Raw genomic sequence first — 11444 nt, 5'->3', positions numbered from 1 at the left:
TCCCCCAGAAGAAGAAGGGGTAAATAAATGGGACATCTTAGCTTGTGCTCTGGGTGTATTACCAGTCACAGCACGTCAGAGCTGGAAGAGGCTTTAGACCTCACTGGGCCCAAGCCACCACTCTACAGATGAGGTAACAGAGTTGGAAGGGGCAGGGTCTTCCTCAGGTCACACAGCCTGTCAATGATGGGGCTGGGATAGCTAGCACTCTTCTCCCACCTTCCTGTCCCAGGCTCTTTGTCTACCCAGAGGAAGGGGGCAGTGCTGAATGGCTATGACCTGGTTAAGGTGGTTAAGAAGGGCACTGGGCTATGAAAATTCTGCTTCAAGAGGTTCAGGTGGGTGATGGTGGGGTGATCGGCATGGCTGGGTCCCAACCCAAGGCGCATGCAGACTACAGGAGACCCAGTCCTTCTTTGCCTTCTGAGCCTAGCTTCTGCTGGGACCTCAATATGCAGTGCTAGCTTGAAGGCCCCTGCTTCCCTTGCCCTTGCTCCAAGAAAAGAGGCCAAAGCAAGGGCAGGGATTCCCCAAATCCAGGCAGCAGTGGTGGCACAACCAGGAAATTCCAAAGCCTATGTTGTGACAGGTGGCCCTTCACATATAGGAGCAGCGGGACAGGCATCTTGCAGGGCACAGGCCCCCTGAGCCTGGTTTCTGTAGTTTACAGTTAGAGCTCTATTTTGTTATGGTTTTTAAATTTTTCAAGTCCTGCTCTATTTTCCTGGGCAGGTTTATGTTGGTGTTTACCCACTACAATTTTTTAAAAATGTAAGCGCACATGCCTTCTCCCTGCCACCACTGAACCTACCACCCTACCCCTGGCCCAGGACTGCCTCCTTGGAGCCCTCCAATCAAACCCTCCTCACCTGCTCCCAACCTTCACGCCCATGCGAGGTGCTGGGGGCTCAGCTGAGTGACCATTCTTCCATTGCAGGGACCCAAACTTGGCCTAGCATCCATCCTGGTCCCCCATGGCTGTGATTTGGCCTGTACCCAGCTCTATCAGAAAGGGGATGCTGAAAGCAGAAAACCTTCTTCCAAGGTTTAGCTGATTCTTTCCTCACTGCCTTGGCTGCGGCAGGAGCAGCAAAGGGACAGGTGTCTAGATGCTGGGCCGAGAGGGCTGACCTGGACTGGCACAGGAACTCACCTGTGCAGCTGGCGGCTGCAGCCCCTAAGCTTACTTGAGGCAAGAGAGAACGACTAAGAGTCTTAGTTCTGTGGAGGCAGACAGACCCTCTGGGAAACCCAGGAAGGGTTTTTCTAACTAGGAGAACTCAGCCTCAGGAAAACGTAAGCCCCGTGCAGGGAGAACTTGTTTGGGGGACACAGAGCTGGACTAAAATGGATGTTCCTGCAGGCCAAGACTCAGGCAGAGTGCTGATTAAGACTGAATAAGACAGCAGGTGGCTTGAGGACACGCAGGCATGTGAAGGGGAACAGCCTGCTGATGACGTGGCTGCACAGGAGCTGGTGTGGAGGCAGAAGACGAGGTCAGACAGCTTCTCAGAGTCCCTTCCTGCCCAAGAGGCCTGTCTCCTTTGCTGCCCGCATGGGCTGAGGCTTGCTCCTGCTGTGGTAACGACTCAATCCTGGATCTCTCCCCTCTCACATGCCAAGCCCCAGACAGGCAACCAAGGGGAAACAGCCACAAACCAGTACTTCACCCCACAGCTCAGTGGCCAGCAAGTGCCTGAGGACTAGGGACAGGCAGCGCTTCAGGGCTCGGGAGTCTCCTTTCTGCGTACGTTGGGGCTCAGCCTATAGAGCCCTTTGCCCCGGCCCTGGCTACTCGGCCCTGGTTGCTCCAACAGCCCAGATGTATACCTCACCCTCGGGGGGAGGGCAGCTCTCTTCAGATGGAGTCTCAGGGCCCAGCGCGATTGGGTTACCTACTTTCATCCAGGGAATTAAATGATACAGGTGGTCCCAGGCAACAGGAGGGCCATGGGGTGGGGGGTCTCTTTTTGATAAAATGACAGGAGAGACGTCAGAAAAAACGTCTGCAAGGAGACCCTGGACTGAGTAATTGAGAGGCTTCTTCCTCTTGTAGGGACCTCTGAGAAATTTTGGCAGCTGTTTGTCTTGGGGTCTAGGGTAGGCGAAGACTGGAGGGGACGCTGCAAGTGTCCTTCAGGGCTGGGATTCTTGGAATCAAAAGGTGCTCAGCACAGGAAGAGTCTTGGAGCTCCTGCCCGCTGGGGCCCCTGCAGCATGCAGGGGGGAGTGACTGCAGTCACAGTCATTTACGGGGCAAGGCTCACCCCAGGCATTCTTTTTCCCAGCATACACTGCTGCCTCTTGGCAGTCGCAGGAGCCAGGCTAGTCTACTCTGGGCAAGAGCCCGAGCTGGCTCTAGAATGTTTCACTCCCTTCATCTCTTCCCCAGCTAGAGGACTGTGTGCTTCCTGATCTCAGAATACGACAGTCTACTGGGCTCCTCTGAATCGGAGGGATAGCAGTATCCTCAAACCTGGGTTTGAGGCATAGGTGTAGCTATTTCCATGGCTCAGACCTAACCTGAGCTTCATCCTGGAGATGAGCAAGGTTGCCAGAGAGGCTCCTGGAGTGGCATGAGGGATTAAATGGGCATTTTTAAGAAACTTCAAAGAGCTCCGTGGAAAGAGGTGCCTGGTAGCTGTATATATGGTCATAGGCTTTAGGAAGGCAGGACAATAAAGGGAAACTGGAGAGGAAAAAAAAAAAGGGGTCTGATAGCTTTCCCCAGAGCCCTAGGAAGCCTCATGCCCTTAGATGGGGTGCACCCTGCTTTGGCCCCCAGACTCCAACTGACCCACCCCCTCCAGGGCCTGCATAGCTTAGAAAAGCTCACAGCTGGGCAAGGGTTGGGGCTTCATTGGACCACTGACTTAACTCAGTTTTTGTTAAAATGGACCTGCTCCTGCTGACCTATTGTCTGTCTCTCTTACACTTCTTATAATGGTAGTTATTTATTGACTCTGGTAGCGGGCAGTTCTTAAATAAAGACGGTTTCTCAACCTGCTGAGGCAGCTGGCACCGGCTGTGGGTGTTTTTATCCTCAGACTAAAGAGTATCTCCTTGTCCTGTTCTCTAACCCTAGGCTTTTACCCAACACCTTCAGCCTTCACACAGTCACCTCTAAGGAAGTCACAACCCACGGTCCATATTGCTTCGTTCAGTCCTGGAAGGGGAGAAAAATTAGGCCAAGCAACTTTAAGGCAGGCCTCAGCAGAGCAGAGCAGGCATTCTCCTAGGCTGGCTGGCTTTACCTAACAGGATGGGCAGTAAACAGTGCTCATCTGATGGTACTGCTCCTAGCTTCCCTGATTTTTAAGACATTGGAGGTACAGGTTTCTCCCGTCCTCAAAAGTAGAGTGTTCCTATGAAATCTTTCTTAAGCTGAAATGGTGTAAAGCAAAGAAGCAATTACCTTTTTTTTGAAACAGTGAAAATCCTTCAGATTTCTTTTCAGTTAGCAAAAACAGGTACTAACGTGGGTTTCTTGTAAAACCAAAGTAGTGGAAAGTGAACTTTCAAAAAGCGGGGGATACCTGTATTGACTCAACAGTACCAAAGGGAAGTCTTCTCCTTGTGGGGATATAGTGACCCCCACCTGATGAGAAGGTGCCTCTAGCATCTGTTCACAACAGCCAAAAGAATTTGAATTTCTAGTCACATTTTCCAGCTGCAACACTACCATGCATTCAACATTTATCACACCCTCTATTACACCTGAGATGCGTGATACACTTATGCAGCTGTGTAAGTGTTCAATTCTTTTGGTGCAAAGCAGGTCAGGCTCCGTGCTGACTGAGCCTGACAGCTTTCTTCAGGGAAGAGGGAAAGCAAAGTGAGCAGAGGCCCCACTACTCGGTGCTGAGCTTGTGCCCAGGGCCTGTTCAGCACAAGAAGCCCAGGCTGACAACGAGCCCCTGACGGGGCCACATAGATAGTGGTAGTTACCACACAGCCTCATCGGGAGCGCTGGCCACTCTGGAGCCCAAATCTTAGTCCAGGCAGCATCTCCTTGATCCTCCAGAGGCAGACCACATGCACAGAATTCAAAGAACTAAATTGGGTTTTGGTCTGCACTAACACATCTGAGGGAGTTTTGTTCTCTTCCCTGTTCAATCCCCTCACATCCTCAGAGTCAAAATTCAAGAGCCCAATGCACAGAGGGCTGTAAACCTAGAGCTGTACAGTATTCCATCCCCTGTTCGACTACCATCTTACAACAGTATGCTGGAGAAGTTATTTAGCTCTTCTTGGGTCTCAGTCTTTCCATCTGTAAAATGGGAAACACTGTACCCCTCAACCCTCCTCGGCAATGTAATATTAATGTTTTACAGTCCTCTCTCAAAGCAGAGCAAGCTCTCTCCTGACTGCTTCAGCAAAGTGTCCAAGTCTGAAGTAATGAGCTTCATTAGTGACATTTCCCAACTCATGCATGTCTGGTCCTTCACAGTTCACAGAGACGTTTTACTCACAGGATCTCATTTGATCCTCACAATCATGTGTTTCAAAGATAAGGCTCAGTTAGCTTGCTCCATTACACAGTCAATAGCAGGAACACGACAGGTCTTCTGAATAACATCCTGTCTGAGGTAGAGAGAATGGGTGATAGGGTGTGTGGAAATTTTAAGATCTTTTCAAAATAAGAGCAATAGTTAAAGACTCCCTATGCATGAGTCTAAGCCAGTGGTTCTCAACCTTCGCTATATACGAGAATTATCTACAAAACTTCTGAAAAACAAAGATGCTTCTGAACTCATGATTTACATATACCTAGGACACTCAAACAGCCTAGAAGCAGTGACTCCCCAGTGGCAATGAGCACATCTAGCACCCAGACCATGGTTTCTAAATACTACTCCCCACACTAAAAGGAACAAGAGCCCCTTGGAGAAACAGAGTCCCTCGGAGAATCTCCCTTGGAGATTGAGGTTTGGAGAAAGGAAAGTCCAAATGTGCATCTGAGGCATCTTGCTATAGCAAGGACATGCTCAAAGTCAAGTGGGACCACACCAAAAGGACAAAGGAGGGCTTCCCTGGTGGCGCAGTGGTTGAGAGTCTGCCTGCCGATGCAGGGGACGTGGGTTCGTGCCCCGGTCCGGGAGGATCCCACATGCCACGGAGCGGCTGGGCTCGTGAGCCATGGCCACTGAGCCTGTGCGTCCGGAGCCTGTGCTCTGCAACAGGAGAGGCCACAGCAGAGAGAGGCCCGCGTACAGCAAAAAAAAAAAAAAAAAGACAAAAGGACAAAGGAGTTGGCTTGAAGGGACTTCTGGCCAAAACTGGGAACAATTTGAACATCAAAAATATGACAACAGTAATGGATTATATATAATTCACTGAATAAAAAAGAGAATTCATTGAAACGTCAGAAGAATAAAAAGAATAGTATTTCTTTACAGAAAAATGCAGGGTAATAAATACAAAAATGAATTTAAAGAATCCATCATTTTGCAATCCCCAGCATGTAATAATAAGGCAAAGACCATGAATGGATTCTAAAACGCCTGTGAACGTTTTTTAGAAACCAGATAATCACAAAGCATCACCCCACAGATTACAAAAGGAAAACATATACAGGTACACCACTGGAGAGATCTGGCAGTCACCACCTTAACCAAACGATCAAGCTTATCATCAACCATGGGTCACCCTGACATTGTGCCTCCCGAGGTCATGCAATAAGTACATAACATTTTCGTTGGGCTCTTGTCAAAAATGTTTAAGATTCATTCCTCAGGAATCTAATCATGAGGAAATAATTGTGGGACACTATACAAGACAAATGGCCTCTTCAATATGAATGTCATGAAAAAAAAAAGTAGGGGATCTGTTGTAAAATAAGACAAGAGAAATAATAAATGTAATACGTGAACCTTCAGAGATCCATCAGTCATAATTTAAATTGAATTAGCATCCTCAGGTTAGGGCTGAGGAATCTTATTTTTCAAAAGCTCATTCGGGTGATTCAAACACACGGCCAGAGAAGATAACCACTGGTCCAAGTCTTTTTTCTGCTACTTCCTCTGTGCTGAGAAAAAAGTGAGGGGAAGAAATGCTAATTCTCTCATATAGAATTAGCTCAGCTGGTGGCCCAAGAGCAACTTCCCTGTTAATTCCACAAGCCAAGCCAATTATCTCACAGTCTGAATGGCCTCTGAAGGTCTTAAGATTGGATTTCCTGTTGAGGAAGGAAGGTACTAGTCCTCCGTTACGGGGCCTTGGCTGCTGTAAGAAACCTCCAGCAACATAAGCTTCAGGGCACTGAAAGAGCTAGAAGGACAGGAGCAGGGAGCAAGCCTAGGAACTGTTCAGGGGCAATCTACCAGCTGAAGAATCCAGTGTTTCACCAGGAATTCAACTTAGCACTGAGCACAAAGGCTTCACCTGGGAGGTATAGGGGTGCAAATAATTTATTAACGTTTAATGACTGTCTCTTACGTACCTGAGTCAGAAGTCATTACTAACACCCTCGGCTCTGCCACAAATGGGCATATGCCCCCAACAAAGCGATATGTTCAATGTCTATTCTAAAAACGCTGGTGTGAGTTTAACCCAAAACCAGACTGATTATGGGACAATTTAAACAACTGCAAGAAATTTTAAACTAAAGGGCAGAGAAGGTTAGGTTTCCATACAACTACTGGGAATTGTTTTTATTGAAGAGGAAAAAAACACTTTCACTAGAAAAGCTATTATATCCTTCTACATGATTATACTGCTCAGAAGGGAGATCAAGGTAGGGAGGCATACAATCTGTAAAGGGTAGAAAATGAATGCAAACTTGGAAGACAGAACTCTTCCCAGGAGCAGGGAGATGCCTGCAGTCAGGTTTCCTGGGTACCTAATGGGCAGGGAAGATCTGGAAGAGATCCATCTGGGACACAGAGTTGAAGAATATTGCCCACAGCTACCATGATGTTGCCCCGCATCACAACACCCACTCACTCCTTTGGTAGTGGAAGCCCTCCTCTTAGTTAATCCACAATCAGGTAGCCAGAACACTCCCCTGAAAAGCTAGTTTGGCTTCCTGAGCAGCCAGCCCTTCCGCAGAAAGGTTTGTAAGGTCTCAAGGCTGGCACTGCTGTGGATCACCCTCAGCCCACCACACAGGGCAATGCTCACCAACACGCCACCAGTCACACCACTGGCAATTCCTATTCCCACAGCTATGGTCACCTTCTTTTTCCACGGTGGGCGCTGAGGCCTGGAATAGTTGTCCAGATTCACTTCCAGGCCCTCATCTACTAACTTCTGATCCTCAGTAAGGGACTGATGGAAGTTCAGGTTCACCAAGTTAGGAGGAAGGACCCTCAGCCCAAAATAGAGCCTCTTAACAAGTCTCAAGTTTTTTAACAGCTGCACATCACACCGGTAGGTCCCAGAGTCATACTCCTGAGCAGACTGAAACTTTATAAAGTGGGAACGGGCTCGGAAAGGTTTGAAGACTTCATCATCAGTTGAGATGATACCCCGAGCAAGTCTCCAGGTGAATCGGAAAGCTTCCTGTCCAATCTCCAGGATGTCTGAACTCAGACAGCTCAGCTTAAATTCCTGCCCTATGAGAATGGTGAAATGGAGCATTCCACAGATCCAGTTCGTGAGACATTCCAAGCGCTGAGACTTACACTTCCTTCTCACTCCATCAGGGCCCACCTCACAGACGGTCTCCTCCTTATAGCCAAGGCCACAGGTGACAGTACAGGTTGTGGCATTGACAATAACTTTCCCCACAGCTTCTTGCAGTTTCTCAGGAATGGCCAGTGTTTTAGGTAAAGTCGCCACCAAAGGTAGATTGAAGGCCAACACCAGGTTCCCAAGGATGAAACTAGTGGCCAAAGTCTTCATGTCTTAGTAGGCATTTCACCACCCTCAGCCAACACCCGAGGGGTTCCAGCTAAATCCTCCACAACGTAATTTAATTCCTTTGATGTGAGATAGCCTTCAAAGTCAAAAGATATGATGTATGCACTGTCAATAAAACAATACAACTTAATAAAAGTCCAGTCCTTATTAACAGGTGAGGCCACAAGGCAGAAAAAATGTCACAAGGCTGCTGCTTTACTATCACTGCTTGTTAACGACCACCTTACCAGTCTTCATTCTTTTCTCATCCTTTTAATGAATTTAAATCCACCTCTTGGGAAACAAAGATGAAAAGACTTCAGAAGCTGAAGTGAATTTCCAAATTACCTCGATGCATTGTAAAGCTGTACCATTCCTCACCCTTTCCCCTCCCCTCCAAATTGTAGAATCTGAATTCAAAGGTTTCAAATACCAGCTAAATCTGCCCAAATAAGAAATCAAATACCAAGTCTAAAAAAAAAAAAGAGAAGATTAACTTCAATTAAGTTAGTATTAACTTTAAATGCTCCTAAACCTTCTATAAAAAGGATTAAGAACTCTGGACTGAGAGGCAAGTGACTTACCCTTCCTGAATTTGTTTCCTCCTTTGTAAATTAAGACCTCCTTGCCTATTTCAGGAAAGTCACTTTGAGCATCAAAAGTGATAAACTGTACATGAAAACACTTTGTAAAGTGTGTACGGAATTTTAAATAGAAATGAAAATTCATGAAGGCAAGGGCCAAACGGGCTTTTAGAATCAATGCTTAGCAGCAAGACAGACAATGTTAAATGCAGCTCCTCTCCCACTTCTAGGCACTCTTCCTTCCCAAGGGTACCGAAGATACATTCTGGGGGAGAGGATACATAATTCTTCCTGCCTCTCAGCCCAGTCCCCCCACCCCATAGAATGAGGAAGGAGCTCATCATTCACTTGGGTCAAAGTTGCTATGAAACATCTATGATGTCAAAAAAGATTCTCAGTCACATAACAGGATTAATAAGTAGACACTCAGATTTGGAGATGATTAAAATCAAAGACTTAAATAGACTTCATGAAACATCTTATTCTTTAGGAGACAATAAGTATCGATGGATTTCAAGGCTATTTAATCTAGGGAGAAAAAGTGCTAATAAAGAGGAATTTATCTGTACTTACACTTTAAGAAAGATCCTTGGAAGGCAGGAACTTCCTGGCAAGCATTTTTGTAAGCTCCACAATGTCCCCTAGCACTGCAGCCTCTACAGAGTAGTTACACACTTACTGAGCTAAGGAACTGGAAGAGAAGTCATTCCTACATGATCCTTTTTTCACTAACTTTTTGCTTGAATTGTTTATCATCTTGTCCAAAGCAGGTATCTGGACTACCTGGCCACCCCTTAGCCCTTCCAGCTGTTGTTTCTACACAGAGAAGATCTAACATCAACAAAGTAAGCTGCATTTTCTGTTGTACAGAGTGAAGTGGCCGGTGACTTTCAGAAGTGATCAGCGTCTACAAACACACACCTACACCTGTTCTTTAATAAACATCAGATTTTATTTACAAAGCATTAAAGCTTCAGCAAGAAGTACCCAAGGCTAAGTCTCATCTCGTACAAAACTACAGAACATTAGAAAACAAAACACTGGGGGGTGGGCAGGTGACAAAAGGGAAAAAGAGAATATGCATATATTGTACAAATTGAGAAAATCAAACTGAAATAGACAGAAGGTTTTAGGAGCTGAAAAAAATTCCAAAAGCATAAATAATTATTAGGAGCTGCTGCCAGAGACACTCTGACAGGGCTGAAGTTGATTTTCTCAGTAGCCGGTTTAGGAGGTGGACAGAGCTTGAACATCCAAATGCTCAGGCAGAGGACACCCAGCTACTCTGCATGTGGAAATAAGGCAGAAACCTCTTGTATCACACAGTTTGCATACTACTGCACTGTACAGTACAAAGAGAAACAAAATGGCAATAACGTCTGCAAAACAAAAACATGTCTAGTGACCCACCTACCAATCTCAACCACTGGTCTAATATGAAATAGGAAATGAAATTCACAAAACGAGCATCTGAGGACAAAGCAGTGGCATCTAAAAATATAGACATTTTGCCACTGACTCAGGGAGAGCTCTTGCTTCAACTACTGAACGTTTTGGTTCTAAAGATGGAATGGAAGAGGCTCTTGTTGATGTGTTCTACGTTGATTTCTATGCTAAAATCCAAAGGGTAATCACCTCGTTTGGCTACCTATCGGAGCAACCACCAACGGACAGAGATTTCCCAATAAGCACAGTATTTCACTCTCCTTTGAAAATACTTTGAAAATGATGATCCAGATTAAACACTTCCAGTCAGCTCAAAGCTCTACTCAAGAGAGGCTGGAGAGGCCCCTCCACACCTGGTTTCTTCACTCTGGATTTTCAGAGAATTTCAAACACCTAGTGTACACATCCATCCAATCTGCTACTTTTTATACAAAGAACAGCAAAAGCAAAAATTAAAAAAATTTTTTTTTAAAAAGCTAAGCAACCTTTCACAGAAAGGAAGTGACTGGAAACATGTAGGAAGGAAAAGGGGTGTGGATACAAGGAGGGGAAATGCAATGACTGATGGGAAGGACAGATGTCCACGAGCAATGATAAAACAAAAAGGTTCTTTGATTCTTTTTATTTGAACTGTGTTGTCTGTTGCTTTGATTTTGGACGGTTTTATTTTAGTCCTTGCATAGAATCCTCCACCCCCCAGTAAAAAAGAAGCCTGCTGAGAGACACCTCGGTTTGTTTCTGGCTCTGGAAGCCAGTACAGGTAAAGCAATATAAACTACTGATGATTCTTTGCTGGAGACAAATGAACTAGCTATCTTCAAAAACCATGATTAATGAGAATGAACCAACACTGGAGGGAAACATGCAATGAAAAGAATACAAAGAAAAACCTGACCCTCTTATAGCTCAACTTCTGGAGCAAAATGTTTCAGTATGTGAAAAATGAGAGGGCCTTTCTTATCTTTCTTTCCTTTTGGAAAATCTGAAATCTTTCCAGCACTTTCTTTTCTGCCCATCTTTGTAATACAATATGGAAATATAGGAGGTATCTGGTGAGTGGGCAAGTTTAAAAATGGAAGAAAGAATGTGCAACAGAAGTTTTTCTAGGATACAGGCAGCAAAATTTCAGATAAGAACAAGTCACTCAAGGACGTGCACTGTGGAAGAAAGGCAAGTAGGAGATAGGAAATGACAGGCCGAAATGATGCTGGGTACAGTAAAGACAGACGAGCAAAACAGGAATCTCTTCTCCAGCAACATAACAAGCATTAAAGTTTAAATGAGTCAAAACTCCTGTTTGATGTCTTCACAAATCCTCATTCCTGAGAGCCTATTTGGACTTATGCTTGAAAGGGAAGGGACATATATTCTTCTTCCATAATTCACTTCTTCATTCAAACATAAAACTCACTCCTTCCACCTCCTGGGTGGAAGACAGAGGCCTTTGTTTTAAATTAAAGTCAATCTCAAATGACTGACCACAGTGTCCAGAGGCCACACGATGGCAAAGTAGGGAAGAACCAAGAACTTCAAGGGCCTTCATAACAGTTCTGAGATCGCTCCCCCTGCTAA

At 45.6% G+C, this 11444-nt stretch overlaps 2 protein-coding genes across 3 annotated transcripts in view; both read right to left on the bottom strand.

Moving 5' to 3' along the window:
- Positions 1-6634: 6634 nt before the first annotated feature.
- On the bottom strand, positions 6635-8000 carry TMEM81 (transmembrane protein 81). Its single transcript, XM_060088442.1, has one exon. It carries the CDS (start codon positions 7843-7845, stop codon positions 7015-7017), a length of 831 nt encoding a protein of 276 aa, XP_059944425.1. The 5' UTR covers positions 7846-8000; the 3' UTR covers positions 6635-7014.
- Positions 8001-9375: 1375 nt separating this feature from the next.
- Positions 9376-11444, bottom strand: part of RBBP5 (RB binding protein 5, histone lysine methyltransferase complex subunit) — a 41434-nt gene continuing 39365 nt past the window's right edge. For both annotated transcript variants that reach the window (XM_060091056.1, XM_060091057.1), the window contains exon 14: positions 9376-11440. In XM_060091056.1, the coding sequence (XP_059947039.1) occupies positions 11412-11440 (29 nt within the window). In that variant the 3' untranslated portion in view covers positions 9376-11411. The remainder of the gene's footprint in view (positions 11441-11444) is intronic.

The sequence above is a fragment of the Mesoplodon densirostris genome, chromosome 2 (assembly GCF_025265405.1).
Source record: "Mesoplodon densirostris isolate mMesDen1 chromosome 2, mMesDen1 primary haplotype, whole genome shotgun sequence".
NCBI classification, from domain to species: Eukaryota; Metazoa; Chordata; class Mammalia; order Artiodactyla; family Ziphiidae; genus Mesoplodon; species Mesoplodon densirostris.
Note: the sequence above shows the minus strand (reverse complement) of the source record. Positions and strands in the feature narration are given on the sequence as shown.

Bases quoted from the DNA above. Each gene is read 5' to 3' on its own strand.
- TMEM81 (XM_060088442.1), bottom strand. From the start codon at position 7,845: ATGAAGACTTTGGCCACTAGTTTCATCCTTGGGAACCTGGTGTTGGCC.